Source organism: Arvicanthis niloticus, chromosome 12 (assembly GCF_011762505.2).
Source record: "Arvicanthis niloticus isolate mArvNil1 chromosome 12, mArvNil1.pat.X, whole genome shotgun sequence".
Classification (NCBI taxonomy): Eukaryota; Metazoa; Chordata; class Mammalia; order Rodentia; family Muridae; genus Arvicanthis; species Arvicanthis niloticus.
In genome coordinates this window covers 23,549,621-23,572,365 of record NC_047669.1, presented here as the reverse complement: position 1 = coordinate 23,572,365, position 22,745 = coordinate 23,549,621, and the positions used below count along the sequence as shown (strand labels likewise).

Below are 22,745 nucleotides of genomic sequence, written 5' to 3'. Positions count from 1 at the left end.
ATCTTTTATTACAAATAAAACATCTTCACTACATATTTAAGAGTATAATCTGCCATCTTTAGACATCATTTAGATAAATCAGCAAAATTACCTATGTTTTAAGTGGAATTGGTGGTTTCTGCAGAAAGTACTTACCCTCCTTTTGGTAAATAAAAGCAGCAGATCAAGTGAATGGAAGTGTGTTCCAATAACATTTTATTTAGGAGAACAAACAGCAGATTAAATCTAGCAGCACACTACTGATTAACAATCCCTGTGCTTCTGTGTATGGATATGTATTTACACGTACATATTTTAAAAACCTATCTTAAAACTGTATCATATTTATCATTAAAATCATATGTATACATTATATATAATAAAAAGCTGAATAGAAACGAAAGGATTAAATTTGCAATCTTAGAAAACATTCGTATGATTACAATCTTAACACATATGATCAGAGACAAGCACTTCATTCAGCAACTGTCATAACACTGGCGATTCTGACAGCCTACCTACTGTTCTGTTTTGTTTTTACAGTCCTCTCCAATTCAATGACAATTCCTAAAACATATTTGACTTTGCTATATATGTTACACTATGTCAATACTTGACATAAAAAGAACAATAAAATCAAATTTGAGTAGAAAGTATCACTCTTTAACATAAATTTTAAGAAAACAAGATATAGACAGGTTAAAAATTTTAGAATTCACTTTCCCAGTGGTTTAAAAAAAAATCCATTATCCAGTATATCTATACAATTCAGGTAAATATTTTTAAAATGTTTGTTTTACTCTGGTTTTACTAATCTTCTGTTTCTTAAAACAAAATCTACAAGTATTGTGTGATTAACAAGAAATGCATCCACATAAATACAAAAATGAAGAAATTATAAAAGTCTGCTAAGGTTTTTTTAGATCTTTCTAGATTAATTTTATTATGTGTTTGTAAATGAACTTTTGTTCATGTGCACATATGAATATATGTGTAGTACATGTGTGCAAGAGCTCATAGAGACCTGAAGTGGAAATCAGATCCCCTGGAACTGGACTTATAGGGAGTCTGCCACACAGGTCCCTGGAATCAAACTCAGTTCTTCTGCAAGAGCTACAAGTGTTCATAATCACAGTTATGTCTCCAGTCCATGAGAACATGTTAATACAAGATTATAATTAAGGAATACCTGCATGATGAAACGCTACTCCCCATGGCACAGTTTTCTTCAGCACAGAGTCCAGTCCTGAAGGTGACCGTTTTAACTGATCCATCACTTCCAGAAGGCTCTTTTGATCTAGAATCACTGGTAAAAATTCAGATGATTGTTCTAACCCTATCAGAAACACACAAAATTAATTAATTAATTAAATTGCCAACTATACAAGTCTCTTCATTGGCTGTTACTTGCCAGGTAATGAGATAAAGAAAGATCCGGTTCAGAAACTGCCCCACCTACTATTATCATCTGTGGGACTTTTAAAGCCACTGACCCAGGACACTATTATGTAACCCAGATGGCATGTGACTTGGACCTCAAGAATTTGTAAACCTTCATGGGTAGTTCTAATAATATAACCCAAAGTTAGGGAGCTCAGCTTTAAGGAGACATGATGTGCAAAGGAAGGGATCAAAGGAGAAAAGGCAGATTATCACTTGTTATGGTTTGAGTATAAAATGGTTCCTACAGGCTCATGTTTTAATTCCTGATCCCCAGATGGTAGCAGTTTTAGGTTATGAAGCTTTAGCAGGTGAGATCTGGCTCATAGCAGTGGGCCACTGGAGGTACACCTTTAAGAGTAAAGCCCACCCTTGCCAACTGCTTCCTGTCTGCTGCCATGATGTAAGGAATCCAATTCAATTGCTTTTGCACCCTATTAAACAATGAGCCAAAATAAACCTTTCCTTTTTTAAGTTCCTCTCTCAAAGTGGCACAAAGTAACTAACACAACAACCAAGGCCTTGATAACCATGTGCCCATCAACCCGGCACACCAGCACCACCCATCAACTCTGCACCCCGGCACCACCTGGCATCCTACTTCTCTTTACAGATTCCTCCAACTCCCTTGTCACTGATCTAACAGTCAGCCTTCTTTACCATCCAGTGTTGTCTTTTAGTGTTACCTCTCCTAGAAAGATTTTACATACAGGAATACTACCTTCTTACAGAATTTCCCAGACTTTTAGATTTCTGAACTTCATTTAAAACATATTTTAATGTGTTTCTTACATTTCATGTGTTTTTAATTTTTAGGTAAACTTCTCTTAAAATTCTGAGAAACCACATATGATTGACAATGTTTTATTTTACTAAAGACAATAAACATATATATTAAGATATTCCCTGTCAGTATATTTATTTCAAAAGAAATGTTTTGTTTGTGTGTATGTATTATGTGTTCATATGTGTGAAAGTGAACATGTGTGCACATGCATGTAGAGATAAGAGAACAACTTGAAGCGCTTCTCCTTAGGAGTCATCTACCTGGCTTTTGAGGCAAGATTCCACACTAGCCTGGAACTTTCAAAGTATGCTAAGCTGGATGGATGGCCAACAGCACCTGTCACCACCCCTGTGCTGGGATTACAAACACATCATGTGCCATGGCTTGCCATTTGTTTTTGTTTTTAATGTGGTTCTAGAGATCAAATTCTTATCTTTGTGTTTGCAAAGCAAATGCTTCCAAATGAGCTACTTCCTCAGCTCAAAAGAAGTCATTTTAAGATTAAAAATTTAGTAGATATTCCAAATTTTAAACTTCAGTTCATGAAAAATGTGCTACTTTATTTTTCTAGAGAAAATAAAAAGACCACAGTAAGCTTCAACCCAAACACAGAATCTGGGAACTCAGTACTAAAATCAAAATAACAAAACTCTGATCCTTAAGGTGAACAAGTAAGAAAATAACAGAACTCCAATCCTTAAGGAGTACAAACTGTCATAGCACAATGTAAGCATCTACGTTAACATGGTATAGACAGCACCAGGTTAAGACAGCCCTGACAGAGATGCTACACTGATAGCAGGCAATAGAAACTTTAGCAAAGCTTACTTGCTCCAAGGCTGAAATACTGACTGCCTACCCTTATGATGCCACTCACTGGCAAAAGAAGTAATAAAATCCTTAACATCTTACAACTACCACTGTCTACAGTTCTACAACGTCACTGCAAAGACAATGGCCTCGGGATTTAGAGAAATTTCAGTGATAACAGATCATTTATATAAAAATATCATTTATCTTAAAGTAACTCATTTCTAAGTCACAAGGATCGGGTAACAGTGAGAGAAGTGGTGGGTTACAGAACGAAACAGAGTATTTTGAGGCAAGATTCCACACTAGCCTGGAACTTTCAAAGTATGCTATGAAATTACATTTCATAAAGCTAAATCTTTAATCATCTAATCACTTCAACTTCAATATTCTAGATCTTAAGTATTTTGTGAAATTTCCTAGAAAAAATAAATAGAGTAGGATGGAAGAAGGAAGCAATATTTAGAGTTGATACAATATTATATAGAAAAGGTCCAGAAGTCAACCACACATATGAGCCATGAAAGAAAGTGTCACACAGGAGGGAAGGCAAGCAATAGAGACACCTTTGAGAGTCCAGACATCAGGATGGGCAAAGGCCACACATGATCACATGCTAGCAAAAATACTGAGGCCAGTGTTTATCATATAACCAGTAAAGACATATAGTAATAGTTACTGCAGCATATGCTAAGTGACTGTTAAGTATTTAAAAGAAACAGATTCATCAATGCAATACCTTGAATAGACCACAAAAGTATCATGCTATGTGAAAGGAACTATTTACAAAAGATATATTCACTCGATGACATCACTTATAAAATTGTTAGGAAACACATAACAATCTAAAGTGACTGAACACACATCAATGGTCGCCTGTAGCTGACAGGGGGAGGAGACTGACAGCACAAGAGCATATTTCACAGTGGCAGAAACAGTCTGTATGGTAATTACAATAGCAGTGGATTTACAGAGATACACATTTAGGCAATACATTATATTATACATAAAATAACCAACACTAAAGCTGATTTTATCTACATGTATATGTATGTATATGATTCTTTTTTTAGACTCTTACCCCTGAACATTAAAAAAAGACATTGTCACTTTCTCCAGAAAAAAAAAAAAAATGTGTGTGTGTGTGTGTGTGTGTGTGTGTATCTGTCTGTCTGTCTGTCTGTCTGTCTGTCTGTGTAATTTTGCATACAACTTAGGGGCTCCAGAGATTCAACCTCTCAAAGTCCATGAATCCAAAATAAACCTATCACATACACAAACACAGTACTCTTAAAAATGAGAAGACAACGGGTCTGAGTCTATGTACACATTATGTACAAAGAGGACAGAAAAGGATTAGAACTACAAGAGCAGTGTTGTCAAGAATACCCAGCTGACACAGAGAGACAGTAACCAGACAGAGATGTGCTTTGCTATGACCAACACTAACTAGCACTACTGTCAAATACAGTAAGGACAGAGGCTTCACTTCCACCTATCACTCACCCTCAGGTTGATGGTGCAGATTGTAAAACTCTCGAGCAATGATATCTGCTACCTTCTCACACCATTTTTTTGATGGACAAAAGAGTAATACTGAATGGTTATCCCGAATGGTCTCATAGCATAAACTAACAATGTGGTCTTCATCTCCCTAAAAACAGAAAGAAATAGCTACATTAGTTATATCTTCAAAATATCTTACATTGAGTTAAAATTGTACATTTTGATTCTTAAGAAAAGTTTTCTATTAAAAGGCATAATAAAATCATTTACAATAAAAATAAACTTTACAATAAATGTAATGTAATTTACAAATATAAATAAAATTTACAATAACTATAATGCTGAAGGTAAAGTTTTTAATCATTTAACTTGTGGCTATTAAGCTCTAACCTCAGGTGCTGGAGATACACTGGTGAATAAAACAAAGTCTTAATTGGCAAGGGATTTAGTTACAGTATCACTCAAAAACATTGGAAGGAAATAAACCACCACATGATGTGCTGAAAGAGAAAGATTTGCCGTTATCTAGAGTCTCATATTTGATAGAGATTTAAAGATGTAAAGATTTCCCTGAGAAGACAAGTGAGCTCAGATGTGAAGGTGGAGAAACATTATCTCAATGGGAAGTGTATGTTCCAAATACAGCCAAGAGTCTGTGTGAGTGCCCTGCGGAAGCCGCTCCATGCTGGAAGAGTGCCAATGTGTGCAGGGGTATCAGGGAGTAGCTTTCATTTATCAAGTACTTTATACGTGATACACACACACAAAGTCATACTTAATTCTTACCAAAAACAAGTATTATATTCTACTTGGTAGATATAAAGATAGAAAGTTCAGAGATTTTTATGACTAAATTAATACTACCTTAGACATCTTGTACCTCTCTTCACTGTCAGACTAAAGTCTATCTGACTCTTAAAACAATAATTTTCAGGGCTGGAGAGATGGCTCAGTGGTTAAGAGCACTGGCTGCTTTTTACAGAGGACGTGGTTCAATTCCCAGCAACAACACAGCAGCTCACAACTATCTATAGTTCCAATCTCAGGGGATCTGGCACCTTCACAGACATTCATGCAGGCAAAACATCAATGCACATAAAATAAAAATATATAAATCTTAAAAAATATAATAACCTTTTCATTCAGCATACTTACTATACAGTAGTTCAACAAATGTCAATGGTTCATGTGAGTGTTTAATATAAACTGAAGTATAGGAAAATCTTCTCATTGACAGATTAGCTTAGTATTGATTCTAACAGATACATAACATATTCCGCGCCTATGTAACCTCTGATTTTACAATTAAAAATTGTTAATAGCTTGGTAGAAATTGCAAAGGAACTGACATAATAGTAATAATTCACCTTCACTTGGAGCAGAGGTTGAAATTCTCTCACAAGCTTCATTGAAGAATCATATATAGAATTTCCTATTTTTATTGATTCCAAAAGTGGTACAGGGCGAAAGTCAGTATGGTAAAGTTCAGCATTCAACCAGGAAGCCATGAGTTGCAAATTAGGAAGAGTAGCACTCATGCCAACAATCTGCACAGCATTAGACAGAGTACTGGCTGAATCTGCCTGGCTGAAAAAAACAATATGCAAATCACATTAGGAAATATGCAGGAAGTAGCACAGTACTGCTAACAATATACTTGGTCATGACCTTTAGTATACAAATGCAGACATTTCTTTAGAGTACAGATCCAGGAATAAAATTACTAGAGCACATATTATTAGCCAGATATTCAAATTTAATGAATGATATGAAGTTGTTTTCCAGGAGACTGTACCAACAAAGTAGCACTCCCACAATCTGTGTGTTCTACTGTTCCACAATCTTGTCACCATCTGACAACTGTATTGTAAATCATTTTTAAAATAAATATTACGGAGAGACTACAGGAATAGTTTTTTTTTGGAAGAAGTTATTTCTGGTGATTAATGATGCTTTGTGACATTTCACATGTGCAGACTGTTTGAAACTTCTCTAGCAAATGCCTATTTAAGCCTCCCACTGATATACTGGGTTGTTTTTCTTAGTCAGTTGTAGCATATTTTTTTTCTACGTGTTTTACACAAAAGTTAGTCCAAAATCTGTTACTTAACTTCTGAACATGTGAGCATTTTCTAGTCACATTTTCCTTGTACTTGTTAGTGATAAGTATGTAACACAGTATACAGAAAACCAAGCCCTCAACCACTAAAGATATGTAATAATATAAAAAGACAAATAGGTTTTTCAAAAGGTAAGAACAATCAAAACCTGCTATAGCTGAGTTAACAATGTATCACTGTAACACTAAATAATGATCTAAGTAAAATTAGAAACCTATTTACACCACAGAAAGATGGTGAGTGGGTAAGGAGAAACTCAAGGGGGTGGGAGGAAACAGTACAGGTAAACAGGAAATGTAAAAGAAAACAAATCTTAATTTCCCCTAGCAAGAAATCAATATACTAAAATTGTATAAATATCTAGTCAAAACGGATCAACAACTTTATTTGAATCCTGAAACAAATTTTAATCCTTACACTCAGGAAACAGAGGCAGGTGAATCTCTGTGAGTTAGAGGCCAGCCTGGTCTAGATAGCAAGTTCCAGGACAGCCAAAGCTATATAGCAAGACCCTGTCTCAAACAAAACAAATATAAAAAAGTTTTTGTCTATTCAAATATCTTGAAAGATATCCTCTGTGTTTTCTTCTATAAGTTTCAGAGTTTCAGGCTTTTGTTTTGTGTTTTGATTTGTTTTTGAGACAGGGTCTCACTACGAAGCCTTAGCTGGCCTAGACTTGATATGTAGACCAGACAGGTCTCAACTCAAATCTCTCTGCCTCTGCCTCCCAAACCCTGGGATTAAAAGTGTGTCTGGCATAAGCTTTTTGAACAGAACAACAGCCCAGAAACTAACCCTAAGTACCACAGGTGGGGCTATATGACAACAAAGTTTCTGCACAGCAAAGGACACAATCCTCAAAGCACACAAAATGGGGGGAAAGTATTCAACTACACTGAGACAAGGGGCTGATATCTAGAAGTTACAAAGAATGGCAGAAATTAGACACCAAGGAAGTAAAACTACCAATCAACAATCAACAAATGGGCAAATAAACTGAAAAGACAGTTAAGAAAAGAGAAAGAAAGGAAGAAGGGAGGGAGGGGGAAGAAGGGAGGGAAAAAGGAAGGTTAAGAGGAAGGAAGGAAGGAAGGAAGGTAGGTAGGTAAATAGATAAATGGCCAATAACTTTTTTTTAAGTATTCAATTCCCTTAGCCATCAGGGTAATGCAAATAAAAACTACTTTGAGATATCACTTCACCCTACTCAGAATAGCTATCATGAACAAATCAGACAACAATATTAAGACCCAACAAATGTTGGAGAGGATTCACTATTAGTGGAAGTACAGGTGCAGATTAATGCAGCCACTGTGGAAATCAGTTCAATTATTTCTCAAAAACTTAAAATTAGAATTAGACTGTTTTATTTCATTCCGGACATACACCCAGAGAACTCAGTACTCTATCATGGACACTTGCATTTTCAAGTTTATTAATATTTTATTCACAATAACAAAAAATAACCTACTTGTCCATCAACAGCTAAATGCATAATGAAAACTTAATGTATACACACACTTATAATAATACCATTCAGCTCTAAAGAAAAAATAAATTATAAAGTTTATAGAAAACTGTACAGCCTTTGAATGTTTAACCTTAGCAAGGACACACAATCTCAGAAAGAAAAAAACTTATGTTCTTCCTTATATGCATAATCTAACCAATAACATATATAGTATATATGTGTATACCATACAACACACACATGCACACACACACACAAAACATGTGTGTGTGTAAATATACATACAGAATAACACGTAGAAAAGTGTTATTCTTAGTAGGGGTTTCTATTCCTGCACAAAACATCATGACCAAGAAGCAAGTTGGGGAGGAAAGGGTTTACTCAGCTTACACTTCCACATTGCTGTTCATCACCAAAGGAAGTCAGGACTGGAACTCAAGCAGGTCAGGAAGCAGGAGCTGATGCAGAGGCCATGGAGGGATGTTACTTTCTAGCTTGATTCTCCTGGCTTGCTCAGCTTGCTTTATTATAGAACCTAGGACCACCAGCACAGAGATGGCACCACCCACAATGGGCCCTTCTACCCTTGATCACTAATTGAGAAAATGCCTTACAGCTGGATGTCATGGAGGCATTTCCTCAAGGGAGGCTCCTTTCTCTGTGGTAACTCCAGCTTGTGTCAAGTTGACACACAAAACCTCCAGTACAATTGACCCCTTGTCAACTTGACACACAAAAATATCCCTATTAAGCCACAATCCTTACTTTCTTATTCATCCCCAAGACCTAAATAACTTTAAAAGTTGCACAGTCTTTACAAAGTCTTACATATTAAAATTCCAATCCCTTTAAAATATCCAATCTCTTTTAAAATTCAAACTCTTTTTACAATTCAGTCTCTTAACTATGGGCTCCACTAAAATACTTTCTACCTTCAAGAGGGAAAAATAACAGGGCAAAGTCACAATCAGAAGCAAAATCAAACTCTAACCATCCAATGTCTGGGATCCACTAGCAATCTTCTGGGCTCCTCCAAGGGCTTGGGTCACTTCTCCAGCTCTGCTCTTTGTAGCACACACATTGTCTTCTAGGCTCCAGCTGCCTGTACTCCACTGCTACTGCTGTTCTTGGTGGTCATCTCATGGTACTGGCATCTCTGAAACACTGTTGTCTTCTGCTGCAACTAGGCTTCACCAGTAGCAACTCATAGGCTCTCTTCATGGTGCCAAACCTCAACTCCTTTGCATGGCCCCATCAGTCCTGGGCCGACAATTGCAACTGAGGCTGCACCTTCACCAATCGCATGGCCTCTCACAGGTTGAGCCTCAGCTGCTTTTCATGACCCCTTCATGCCTTTAAAACCGGTACCACCTGGGTGACTCTTATACATTACCAAGTTCAGCCACAGCATGAGGTACAACCTTGGCTATCTCTGAAACATAGCCTCTTTGTACTCTCAGAAAACACTTCCCAGAAGATTTCACCTCAGTGATGCTGGTCTCTTCTTACTAATTTCTTAACGCCAGCTAACCAGCATCAATAGTCCCAGTAATGCAAAGGTTTTGCTTTAGTAGTTCTGGTATCTTGATAATCACAGCTGATACTTCAGCCCCAGCTAACCAAAACCACAGAATTCTTCACAATCAAAACAGCAACAGCTCTGATAAGAGTCTGTAATCTTCCCTCTGAAATTTCACAAGTTGGGCCTCCATCTTCTGCACTGTTCTCAACATTATCTTCTAAGCTCCTACAGAACATCCCACAGAACTCTTAACACCCAATGGCTCTTCTAGCCCAAAATTCCAAAATCCGTCCATAGTCCTCCCCAAAACATGATCAGGTTGTCACAGAAATACCCCACTCTGCTGGTACCAGTTTCTCTTAGTCAGGGTTTCTATTCCTGCACAAACATCATGACCAAGAAGCAAGTTGGGGAGGAAAGGGTTTATTGAGCTTACACATCCATATTGCTGTTCATCACCAAAGGAAGTTAGGACTGGAACTCAAGCAGGTCAAGAAGCAGGAGCTGATGCAGAGGCCATGGAGGGATGTTACTTACTGGCTTGCTTCCCCTGGCTTGCTCAGCTTGCTTTCTTATAGAACCCAAGACTACCAGCCCAGGGGTGGCACCACCCACAATGGGCACTCCCCGCCTTGATCACTAATTGAGAAAATGCCTTACAGCTGGATCTCATAGAGGCATTTCCTCAAGGGAGGTTCCTTTTCCTGTGGTAACTCCAGCTTGTGTCAAGTTGACACACAAAGCCAACCAGTACAAAAAGTGAACAAGAAAGGCTATTAGGGGATTAGGAAGGACTGAGTGCAAGTTATGAACACAAGTTATGAGAAAGTGAATAAAGCTAAAGGTTTTCTAGTTCTAATTCTATCATGGAGCTGACATTTTTGGTAGTGGTCTAAATGAGTAGTCAGAAATGTTTTAATGTTTTAAAGCAGTCTAGCAAATGCATAAAAATATATTGGGTAATGAAAGAGTAAAAAATCCATCATGAATGGCTATTCTCAACTGTTTGTTGAGATGTATAGACTTCGGGTGTGGTTAATTTTGGTGTGTGATTATTCTATTTGCAAGTTTCTTTAACAACAAAATTTATTTTTAATAATTTTGAAAATAAGAAATCGATACATAAAATCTAAAACTAAAAATGTAAGTAGCTGGAAGTAGAGACTGCTATAAGTAGATTTTTTTTAAACTTTTAAGGTAGAAAGTTGACAGTCTATGCTCTAGGGGCTGAAAAATGCCATTTTACAAAATTAGTCTCTGCTACTTAGATATGTGTATAAGTACAAAATACAAGCACTAGATACTTAAGCTATCATAAAGATATCATAATCTATACATTAAAATTGAGCAGTCAGAAGTTTAAATGTGCAAAAGTCATCTAACATTAAGTACTTCTTTTAGATCGGCAGTTCTCAGCCTTCCTAATGATGCAGCCCTTTGATACCTCATGTTGTGGTGACCCCCAACCATAAAATTATTTTAGTTGCTACTTTGTAACTGTAATTTTGCTACTATTATGAATCTTAATATTAAAATCTCTTTGTTTCCCGATGGTCTTAGTCAACCACTGTGAAAGGGTTGATCACAAATGGGGTCAAGACCCACAAGTTGAGAACTTTTACAGAACAAAAGCAAACTATTATCCATAAATTTGTTCGAATAAAAAAGGTACTATATTCCTATAAATCTTATGTTTTCACTCTTACAGATTCTTTTTCAACATCTTTTCAAACATCAGAAAATCAGTTACCTTCAAGTACTTACCACGATGCTGATTTCCGAGTGACATAGCAAATCTTGGTCAGCAAAAGTTCCAGCAGATACCCTCGGTGAGAGTCCCCCAGCATGTGCAGCTCATCCACAACCACTATTCCTATAAGGATTTTCCGGATTAACCTTTTACAAAACTGCACAGTTCTAAGAATTTTGAGACTTAGCAGCACATGTCTAACAGCAAATAGCTCATAAGATCCTCCAAGTGATGCAGAGTTCTGCCATACAGGAAAAGCCAGATTCTGTGTGGTGGCTAACACCTTCTAGGGGGTTTTAAAGATCTTAAGCAATCCTATCACCATATATACTAATTACAAAACGTAAATGATTATCTTACTCAGAGCTAACAAAACAACCAAACCCAGTATCTTAGACTTCTTCCTATTGCTGTGATAAATGACCAGAAGCAACTTGGGGAGGAAAGCGTTTATTTGGCTTACACTTTCAGATAGCAGTCCATCACTGAAGAAGGCCAGACAGAAACTCAAGCCCACAACCAAAAGAGCAGGAACTGAAGCAGAGACCACAGAGGAGTGCTGCTTCCTAGCTTGCTCAATTTGCTTTTTTTTTAATTGGATATTTTATTTACATTTCAGATGTTATCTCCTTACTTCATCCCTCCCCCCACCCTCAATCAGAAACACCCTATCCCATCCCCTCCCTCCTCCTGCTATGAGAATGTGCCCCCACCTACCCCTACTCCCACCTCCCTACCCTCAAATTCCACCCACACTGGGCGTCCAGCCTTCTTGGAACCAAGGATCTTCTCTCCCACCTATGCCCAACAAGGCCATCCTCCCCTACATATACAGGTGGAGCCTCCCTATGTGCTCCCAGGCTGGTGGTGGTTTAGACCCTGGGAGCTCTGGTTGGTTGGTATTGTTGCTCTCCTCATGGGGCCACAAAACCCCTTTAGCTCTTTCAGTCTTCTCTCTAACTCCCCCATTGGGAACCCCATGATCAGTTCAATGGTTAGCTGTGAGCATCTGCCTCTGAATATGTCAGACTCTGGCAGACCTCTAAGGAGACAGCTATATCAGGCTCCTGTCAGCATGAACTTCCTGGCATCCACATCAGCATCTACCTTTGGTGACTGCACATGGGATGAATACCCAGGTGGAATGGTCTCTAGACGGCCCCTCCTTCAGTTTCTGTCCCACACTTTGTCTCCATATTTGCTCCCATGAGTATTTTGTTACTCCTTATTAGAAGGACTGAAGCACCCACACTTTGGTCTTCCTTCTTCATGAGCTTCCTGTGGTCTGTGAGTTGAATCTTGGGTATTTCAAGCTTCTGGGCTAATATCCAATTATCAGTGAGTGAATACCATGTGTGTTCTTTTGTGACTGGGTTACCTTACACAGGATATTTTCTAGTTCCATCCATTTGCCTAAGAATTTCAGGAATTCATTGTTTTTAATAGCTGAGTAATACTCCATTGTGTAAATGTACCACATTTTTTGTATCCATTCCTGTTGAAGGACATCTGGGTTCTTTGCAGCTTCTGGCTATTATAAATAAGGCTGCTATGAACATCAATTTGCGTTCTTATATAGAGGCAGCACTCCCCACACTGAGCTGGACCCTTCCATATCAATTATCAGTCAAGAAAATGCCCTCAGAGGCTTGCTTACATGCCTAGATGATAGCAGCTCTTTCTCAATTGAGATTGCCTCTTTTCAGATGTCTAAGTTGGTATCAAGTTGACAAAATCAACAGCACTCCCAGGGAAAATTACCTGTCACCACTTACACTTCTAAATTGGTAATTTCATAGAAATGGATAGATAATAAAAACCTGAGACATGTTAGTGATTTTAGCTATTAGGAAATATAGCCTAATTATGTTTGAAAGTTACTTACAGCACTCAGGAGGCTGAGGCAGAAGAACTGCTATGAGTTCAAGGCCAGCCTAGACTATTAAAGGCTATTTTAAAAAAAAAAGAACAGAATTGGGGCAAGAAGAAAAAAATTAGTTTTAAGGGATTTTTTTAAAAGATATAACAACTAGTAAGTAGTATCACCCTACTGCTGAACATATATATAATCATAATGCCCTTCTCTCATGACTGAAGAATCAAACCAATCTGAGCACTTACAAAATGTTCCAAAATCATTAAAAATTTATTATGGGCCGATGCTTTCTTTAGTCTTATATTTCACTTTCATATTGTGTTCTACTTGTATATATTAATTGTATAACATAATGGGTTTCACTAAATACTTTCATATATGCATAAAATGTATTTGTGATGGCTATTCTTGGTTGCCAACTTGACTACATCTGGAATAAAAACCTGAAACTAGAGGGTACATTTATGAGAGATTTTGCTTAATTTGAAGTAAGAAGATCCACATGTAATCCTGATCTTTCAGGTAGAAAGACAAGCCTTTAATCCTGAGCTTAGGTGGAAGACACACCTTTAACCCAGGCCACACCTTCTGCTGGAAGCTGATATAAGGAAAGGAAGAAGCAAGTCCATTCCTTCACTAGTGTCAATTAGATCCTACATCTTTGGGATTCCAGCCTCATGGACTGAACAACTTCTGGATTCTTGGGCTTTCTGTTCATAGACAGCCATTTTTGGATTAGCTGAACTACATACAGCCTCTACATCATTCTAATTCTTTATATACAGATTCATTCTATAAATTCTGTTATTCTAGAAAACCCTGACTAATGCAGTACATAGTTACTCCTCATTACTCCTCATTGACTGTTGAGTTCATTCACCCATTTATTACTTAATTTGTTCTCTTATTGTTGGGTTGGTTTTTTTTTTTTTTTCCCTATGTATATTCTGGGTTTTAATCTCCTAGTGCATAGATAACTAGTGAAGATTTTTCTCCCATTTTACAGGCTGCTGCTTCACACTGGAAATTGTTTCCTTTGCTGTACAGATTTTTATTTGATACTATCTTGTCAGTTCTACTTTTCCTGAGCCATCAGAATCCTGTTGGGAAGAATCTCCCTCTATCTTTGTGGCTGAATTCCCTACGTAACCCTCTAGCAGTTCCAAGACTTGCATCTTGGAACATCTTGGACTTACTTTAAATCAATTTTGTACAAGATGAGAAAGGAAGATCTAGTTTCACTCATGTATATGTAGATATCCAGTTTCCCCAGTAGTGGTTGTAAAAACTGTCTTTTCTCCAACATACATTTTAAGCACCTTTGCCAAGAACTGACTGACAAGAGCCCATGACTAAGCCACATGGGTTTACTTGTGGATACTCTACTCTGTCCCATTGGTCTCCACATCTGTTTCTGTACTGTTTTTGTTGCTATGGCTCTGTAGTATGACATGAAATCAGTCAAGTATGCTGATTGACTCTTTTTGCTCAAGATTGTGCTTCTATATGAATTTTAGAATTTTATTTTTCTTAATTCTATAAAAATATCATTGGAAATTTTATGGGAACTGCATTAAGTCTGTAGATAGATTTCAGTAATATGGCCATTTTAATAATATTAATTCTACCAATACAGAAACATGGAGTGTCTCTTGAATGTCTCTTGAATGTCTTGTCTTTCTTCAGTCTATTCATTGTAAAGGTCCTTGACTTCCTTTCCTTGGTTAGGCTTATTCCTAAGTTTTGTTTTTATTGGTTTGGTTTTGGGGATACTACACACAGGAATAACTGCCTGATTTTAGTATGTTCATCATCAGTATGCAATAAAACCACCTATTTGTACATACTAATTTTATATCCAGCTACTTTGCTAAAAGCATGAATAAGATCTAAGAATTTCCTGGTAGCATCTTCAATCTTTTAAGCAAAGGATAATGTAACGTAGAGATAACTTGATATTTTCTATTTCTGTTTACATCCTTTTTCTTTCTCTTGACTTATTGGCCTACTAAGAATTCAAGCACAATTCTTCAAAAGAGTGGAGAAGGGACACTGTTGTCAAATTCCTGCCTTTATCGTTTTGTATAACACTGGGTAGTTTGTCATACATGCCTTTGTTACACTGAGATATGATCCTATTTCTAGTTTCTTCAAGGCTATTATCTTGGATGTTAATTTTATCAAATGCTGCATCTGCATATAGTATGGTTTTTGTTTTGATCCTACTTATGTGCTGTATTACACATGATTTGCTCATATCAATGTTCAAATCCGTAGAATGAAACCAACCTGCTCACGGGTATCACTTTTTTCTTGGTGTTAAATTTCACCAGCAACTATTTTGTTCAGGATTTCTCCATCTACACTCTTCACAGAAACTGGCCTAGTTTTCTCTTTCACTGCTGTTGTCCCGTATCATTATTTGATTTTGGTAAAGGGGTATTACTGGCTTTGTGAACTGAGTTTAGAAGCATCCCTTCTCTTTCTACTTTATGGAAGGATCTGAGGTGATTACCACTGGCTTTTTTCAAAAGACCTGGTAGACTTTAATTTAAAAAAAAAAAAACAAAAACAAACATGGAAGACTCTTTCCTACTCTTTCAGGCTCATGGCTCAGTGTGATCTCTTTAGGTGTCTATGCCCAGACTCAATTTTGGAAGGTCATATAAATCCAAAAACTTACCTACTAAGTCCAGATATTCCAACTTATTGAAAAATATTCCCTAATGATCCTTGGGTATCAGTGGAATCTGTTATTATATGGCCTTTTCATCTCTAATTTATTAACCTAAGTTTCCTTTTTTTTTTTTTCTTTTTGGTTAATTTGACTTATGGATTATTAATCTTGCTTACTTTCTCAAAGAACTCTTGGCTTAATTGATCCTGTATAATATACTTAAGCTCCCCATTTCACTACTTTGTGCCCCTAAATTTCTTTTTTTTCATTTTATTTGTATTTTGATCTATTCTGACTATTCTCACTACCCTTTCTCATCTCCCCGACCTCTCAATCCTCCTCCTTCCTATGACTCCATTTCCCACACCACATCTTTTTGTTTTACCTACTGAGTTTAATCAGAGCAGCCTGTGTGATTGAGAGACCAAATCTTCATTTTAGGGAATCTGACCTAAGTTTGAACTCAGATAAACTAACAGGCTGGTACCTAGCATTAGTTTCCAAGTTACCCTCTAACAAGACCTACATCTCCAGGTTATTCCCCCAACAAGACCTGTGACTAACTCCAGTTCCAGGTTATCCCACCCCCAGCAAATCTGCACCCCTAGGTTACAAACTTGCCTGTGCCTCACAATTCACTAATTGTGTAGGAAAGGTAGGTAGGTCCAACCCCAGCACACTTTTTTCTCTTCCTAGCATACTTGAGTCAAGAAAGTAGCAATGAGAAGTGACAGAGGCTTAAGTATATCTTGTCTTTTATAAAGTTCAATAATGCAAGCAAGGGGCCAGTGAGACAGCTCAGGGGGTAAGGGACTTACTGCCAACCCTGATAACCTGAGTTTAATCTCAACAACCCACATCCGGAAGGAGAATCAATTCCCACAGAGAAGGTTGTCTCTAACCTTCTCATATGTGCCATGCTGCATGTACACTCATACACATAAAAATTAGATAAGTAATAAATGTCAAAGTTAATTTTAATGCAAAATAGCAAAATCAAGAACACAAAGACAAAAAACATAAACACAAAAATAACACATAAATATGAAGTTCCTGACATTACCGCTGCCAATTCTTGCCTCCAAAAATAGATGAAAGAAAATAAACAATAATATGGGTCATATAGGAATTATAGTTTCACTTCTTTCCATCAGAAACAGCAAAAGGAAAGACCCGTTTAATTTTCTAACTTTCTTACCTAACAGCTCCATCTTATTTTCCTCAATGAGGCGATTGATCAGCCCATTGGCTCTCTCAATAGTGCAGACAGCAATGTCCAAGGATGAGAACTGTCCAGTCGGTGAGGTGCTGCCCATATAGCCATCCACCTTTACTCCTGCTTCCTGAAACAGACTCTAAAGTAAGAAAAAATAATACAGATGAAAACGGGGAATGAGTTACAGTTGGGTTCTACCCCATAACACAGACAAAAGTATTTAAAGATAGTATAATCACATACTAAAAATGGAATCATATATTAAAATATGCTTAGAATTAAGAGCTTATCATAGATATTTCCATTAAAAAGAATGAAATAAATGTCACTTAATAAATATTTTAATAAGTTCTAACAGCTACTACAGAATTTAAAATTGAAAAACACTTAAGTTCTACATGGTTAATTCAATAGTAGAAATAGTTAAATGGTTTAAAGAACAAATTTATACTTTATAAGGAAAATACTCTTATCCTACTTAAAGATTAGTGTTTCCTATGATGGAAGAAAATTTTTCAAAAGTTCAATGTGATTGATATTAACGTTTTGGTTTAACTTTTAACTAGCATACCTTCTCAATAAAAAGGCTCCTTTCATCGTTTTGTTACTTTGAGTCTAAGCTGAGAGGAGGTTCCTGAGTAGGACCAGCTTTGTTGGCTGAAATAACCATTAAGAAGATTTGTAAAACCATGGAACTTTAGAGGTGTTCATTTAATCAATTTCTTCTGAGAGTTTGAGTTTATTGAGTTACAGTACTAAGAGGTAACAGCCTCAGTTTACAAATAAAACCCACGAGGCCCTGCAGGTTGTGCTGCTTGGCAACATGGTATGAAAATCGAGATTACTGGCCAGTCTGTACAATGATTTCTATTCAAAGAGCACACTGCTTCACTGCAGAAATCACAAGTCTTTTTTTCTATCTAATGGACACTGTGTTTATAAAAATGCCTTTAAAATAGTGGAGTATTTTATTATCAGTAGAAATAATGACTCATGTAACAAGACAGAAGGTCCGACCAGCCTTGGAGCACCCCCTCAAGCACAAGAGTCTTCCCTTCAGGCCCTAAGTCTTCTCAGTGATCCACAGCTGAAGTGTGATAGGCTTCCTTAAACATGCTTTTTTTCCATACTTCAATCTATCAGTCCAACTATTCAGTTTAAATGCTAATTTTTCATTTGCCGTCACATGCTATTCTTTACTTCCTATGAACAGTTTATCATTTTTATACAGTATCCCTAAAGCTACCCTTTTGATTTTCTATCCCGTTCTACTTTACACTAGATAATAGTTTTTAAATTTCCCTCTGGGATTTGTTTTGTTAGTGCTGAGCTATAATGTAGGCTTCTTTTTACCCTTTGATAGAGGGTTTCAGTAAGTTGCCTAGGTAATCCTCCTGCCTCAGAATTTCAAGTAGATCCAATCTCACACCTGTACCACAATGCCCAACTGTCCCACTAAACTATTAAGAATTTTCAGTCAGGCCGGGCAGTGGTGGTGCACGCCTTTAATCCCAGCACTTGGGAGGCAGAAGCAGGTGGATTTCTGAGTTCAAGGCCAGCCTGGTCTACAGAGTGAGTCCAGGACAGCCAGGGCTACACAGAGAAACCCTGTCTCAAAAAAACAAAACAGACAAACAAAAAAAGAATTTTGAGTCAGTTTTAAAAGCCACATACATGCAATAAGAGAAACTTCATTTTGCATTTGACTTTATACCTCCTTCAAAAGAGGAAAACCAATGCTAGCAATGACGAGCCTTTCACTATTTCAAACAACGAAAACTGTTACCTGCAGGTAGTATTTCTTCTCTTTAGCCACAGACACAAAGGGCAGAATAAATAATGCTTTCTTTCGTGTTTCCAAAACCCGCTTCAAAATAAGTAATTCTGCAACAAGAGTCTTCCCAGCACTTGTAGGAGCTAAAACATGATTATTCCACAAAATTACAACAAAAAGTAACATTAGTACACAGCATTATTAAATGTTGTAAGCCATGCCCAGTATTACAGAGTCTGGGGCTAATACACCATTAAAGACTCAACTTGTGTTTGAGACCTTAACTCCTAAAATGCCTTTGACTCTGTACTAGGTTTCCAAATAACCTTAGAGTAAATGGAGAGGGTTTTTAATGATGAACATTACTGAGTACCTCACCAATCCTATGTTCTTTAAGAACCGACTGCATAGTTAAAAGTCCTCCTTCCCCCCATGATGATAAAAAGATAAAGGCTAGTAGAGAAACTGGGAGGTGCTGTACGGAAGATCACAGAAAGGAAAGAAAAGTATGGGGAGAGGAAAGGAATGCCAACCATCAGAAGCATCATGTGAAAAGGTCTGGAGGAAAGTCTAGAATGTTGACACGAGAGTCGTCTCAGGAGCCTAGAGTAAAATGTCCTTCAAGGGAGAATAAAGAGATAAAAAAAAAAAAAAAAAAAAAAAGGACACCAGTGGTTGGTTTGAGACTAGGGCTGGAGAAAGAGCATAGCAGTTAAGAAAGTGTGCTGTTCTTAAGAGAGGACATAAGCTTGATTCCCAGTACCCAACACAGAGTCTGAATTGCAGCATCCATATCAGACAGCTCACAGCCACCTGTAACTTCTGCTCCAGGGGATTTAACATCCTCTTCTGGTCTCTGTGCACACTATACTTACAGCCCCACAGACACACACAACCACATATATACATACATAACTACAGACTGTTTAAATGCCACACAAAAGAGAGAGTTATAATCCTACCTCTAAGGACTTTTTTGGTCTATCCTGAAAGCAATGCAAAATGACTAACATGTTCATAGAAACATAATGAGTAAGTCATATTTATGGGGATTGCTTGGGCTGCAGAAGTAGGGCAAGACCAGAGAAAAAGATGACTGTGTTAACAAGGGTACTGCCATCTAAAAGGAAGACAGTGAGCTACCCCAGGTAATGGAGCCAAGGACAGAAAGTCCACAGATCCAATATATACCTAAGGTAAAAATGTCTTGATTGTGTGAGTTGCTGACCAAAGTTGTGATTTAAGAAACTGAAAGGCCTAGGCCATTCCCCCAATCAGCAACCGGCTGACACTACTATTTACTGCCACACTTTAAATGCACTTAGGAATACATCTGTACGCCAAACTGTTTGAAGCCTTTATAATTAACCCTCAGCACTTCCAAGTCAGTTAGCATCCCCCTCCTCCCCTCTCCCTCCAATTTCCAAATCCACACAGCCAGTAAACGATACAGTTCCCAAACCAAATTTGTCTAAATTCACAGTCTGAAATTATATCTACTTAGTTGATATTCTGGTTCTTTTTCATAGTCTTATAAAAAATCTGAATGGCTCAGAACTTCAGAGGAAACTGACACAAAGGAATTGTATCTTATATTTGATCCTTAAGTCACTTCAGTAAACATAGGTTTAAAATGGTACATATCAAAGTTGCTCTTGAAAACCTATGTAAATCTTATAAAGTATAAGACATTGTTTTGTAAGTATGACCCTGCACAATCAGCTCAGTTATGAATATAAAAGTTAAAAGTAACTGAGATCAGCCGGGCAGTGGTGGCGCACACCTTTAATCCCAGCACTTGGGAGGCAGAGACAGGCGGATTTCTAAATTCAAGGCCAGCCTGGTCTACAGAGTGAGTTCCAGGACAGCCAGGGCTACACAGAGAAACCCTGTCTCAAAAAACCAAAAAAAAAAAAGTAACTGAGATCAAATAAGGAAAGAGCGCAAGCTGGCATCTCTTACAGATTCACTCAGACATATGTTCATCAAACAAGTGCAATTTTTACTACATAAATTACAAATGTCCTTGTTTCCCTCCTCTACTACATAACAGAACTTACATGATGTCAGGATGCAAATGATGACATTCCACCTGTTTAAAAAATGTAACCAACCCAAAAGAGAACTGTTCACACTGATAACTTTGGTGAAAGGAGTTTGCATAAATTTGAATACCTGAATAAACTAGATTCTTTCCTTCCAGGACTTGTCCAAGCAAAAGACATTCTGCCTGCCATTCGAACATCTGTTTTACACCAAAACTATGGTATTTCTCCAGAACTGCTTTAGGGAGTCCCCAATTTGCCAATAGCAGCTGGTCTATCTGGTTGTCAGAAACTCTTTGCTTGCATGTTCCTTTCAGGAAAACAAAAAAAATTTAATTAGCTCCAACATACAAGTTTAGTAGTTAACCTTCTGTTTGAATTCCTACCAAACTTAAAACACATCTTGACTTCTAGAGACCTAATAAGAAACTGATCCTATACAGAAAGATACCAGCAAAATTTAACTTACAAGATGTAATTTTGAAAAGTCTTAAGAGCCACAAACAAAAATGTGTGCTATACACACTGAATTAAAAGTCTGTACAGATGGGGCAGTAGAGGGCACTCTATGAGTGATTAAGAATTACAAAACTGTTAGATACGTTTCTGTTTACCTTTTAGTACTGAGGTGCCTGCATAACCAAGGGCAAAGAATTATGAAATGCACTGGTGCAGGCCTTTAATCCCAAGGTTTACAGATAAGCAGGATCAAGTGTTCGAGACCCCAGCCCAGCCTGACCTAGAGCAAGCCCTTATCTCAAAAAAGCAAACAAGTACTAGGTTAACGTTCTGAGGAAACACTATAAATGCCTTCCAGCTTTGCTCTGGATTCCAAACAGCCTGCATCCTACACTACATCCGGAAATGTGGTACTTACACAACATGAAGTTGTACTGGACATTATTCAAAGCAAACCCTCGACATGGTGACAGGATCTGGCCAACTTTCAAGTTGCTTCTGGGAAGTTGTAAAGGCCCAAAAACTAAAGAACGCCCATATCTACAGAAGCAGTGTTGGGCTAACACACTGTACATGCTGTACATGTACATGCTGTACATGCTGGCGGCCAAGAGGGAAGCCGCCCCCGATGTTGGAGTCCCAAGCCGGGTGCTAGATAAGCAGCCCTCTGGCCATCCAGCTCGGGTGCGGGAGTGCATGCCCCTGCTACCCTCAGGGTCCATCTTAACCCGAGTGTTGGGGTACCCACCCCTGCTGCCCTCGGCCGTGTCGTGTCGGTCCCGCTGTACGAGTACCTGTCCCTGCGAGCCTCCGGCCGCGTCCCAGCCCCGGAGGTGGACTCAGCACCGGCCTACACCGGAGCTGAGGACTGACGGAGCTATCACCGTCTCCTGAGAACGAGTCGGAGTCCGACGAAGAACGCCGCCGTTTCCTACTCCGGCGCGGAAGACTCATTGCAAACAAGCTCCTCTCGGCTGTTCAGGACACGACACAGTCCCATAGGCCTCCTGCGCGGGAGAACCCCAATCTAGTGACAGCTACCGCCACCATCTTCCCGCCTTCATCTTCAAACTCAGGCCTCCCAGCCCGCCCCGGAACCACAGAGTTCTCATGGCTAGAGTAACCCGACTACCATAGAGAGATGAGAGAAGGAACCACCGGCGCTGATATCTGGCTTCCGGCCTCCGCCGGCAGGCTAGGGAGTAGAAAAAGGGATAGAGCCGGGCGACTCTAAAAGGATTGGAACACCTGAGTCTGCATTCGTAGATTGTCCTAAAAACATCCCTTCTGTTTTTACTCAGTTCTGGTTCAAA

The 22,745-nt window shown here is 38.1% G+C and overlaps 1 protein-coding gene across 1 annotated transcript in view; it reads right to left on the bottom strand.

Moving 5' to 3' along the window:
* Nucleotides 1-22,511, bottom strand: part of Polq (DNA polymerase theta) — a 109,721-nt gene extending 87,210 nt beyond the window's left edge. Inside the window, exons 1-8 of the mRNA XM_034515555.2 lie at nucleotides 22,227-22,511; nucleotides 21,104-21,283; nucleotides 18,941-19,071; nucleotides 17,137-17,293; nucleotides 11,400-11,508; nucleotides 5,890-6,109; nucleotides 4,523-4,670; nucleotides 1,169-1,315 (exon numbers count right to left, since the gene is read on the bottom strand). Coding sequence (XP_034371446.1) covers nucleotides 1,169-1,315; nucleotides 4,523-4,670; nucleotides 5,890-6,109; nucleotides 11,400-11,508; nucleotides 17,137-17,293; nucleotides 18,941-19,071; nucleotides 21,104-21,283; nucleotides 22,227-22,386 — 1,252 coding nt within the window. The 5' untranslated portion in view covers nucleotides 22,387-22,511. The remainder of the gene's footprint in view (nucleotides 1-1,168; nucleotides 1,316-4,522; nucleotides 4,671-5,889; nucleotides 6,110-11,399; nucleotides 11,509-17,136; nucleotides 17,294-18,940; nucleotides 19,072-21,103; nucleotides 21,284-22,226) is intronic.
* Between the last annotated feature and the right edge of the window lie 234 nt (nucleotides 22,512-22,745).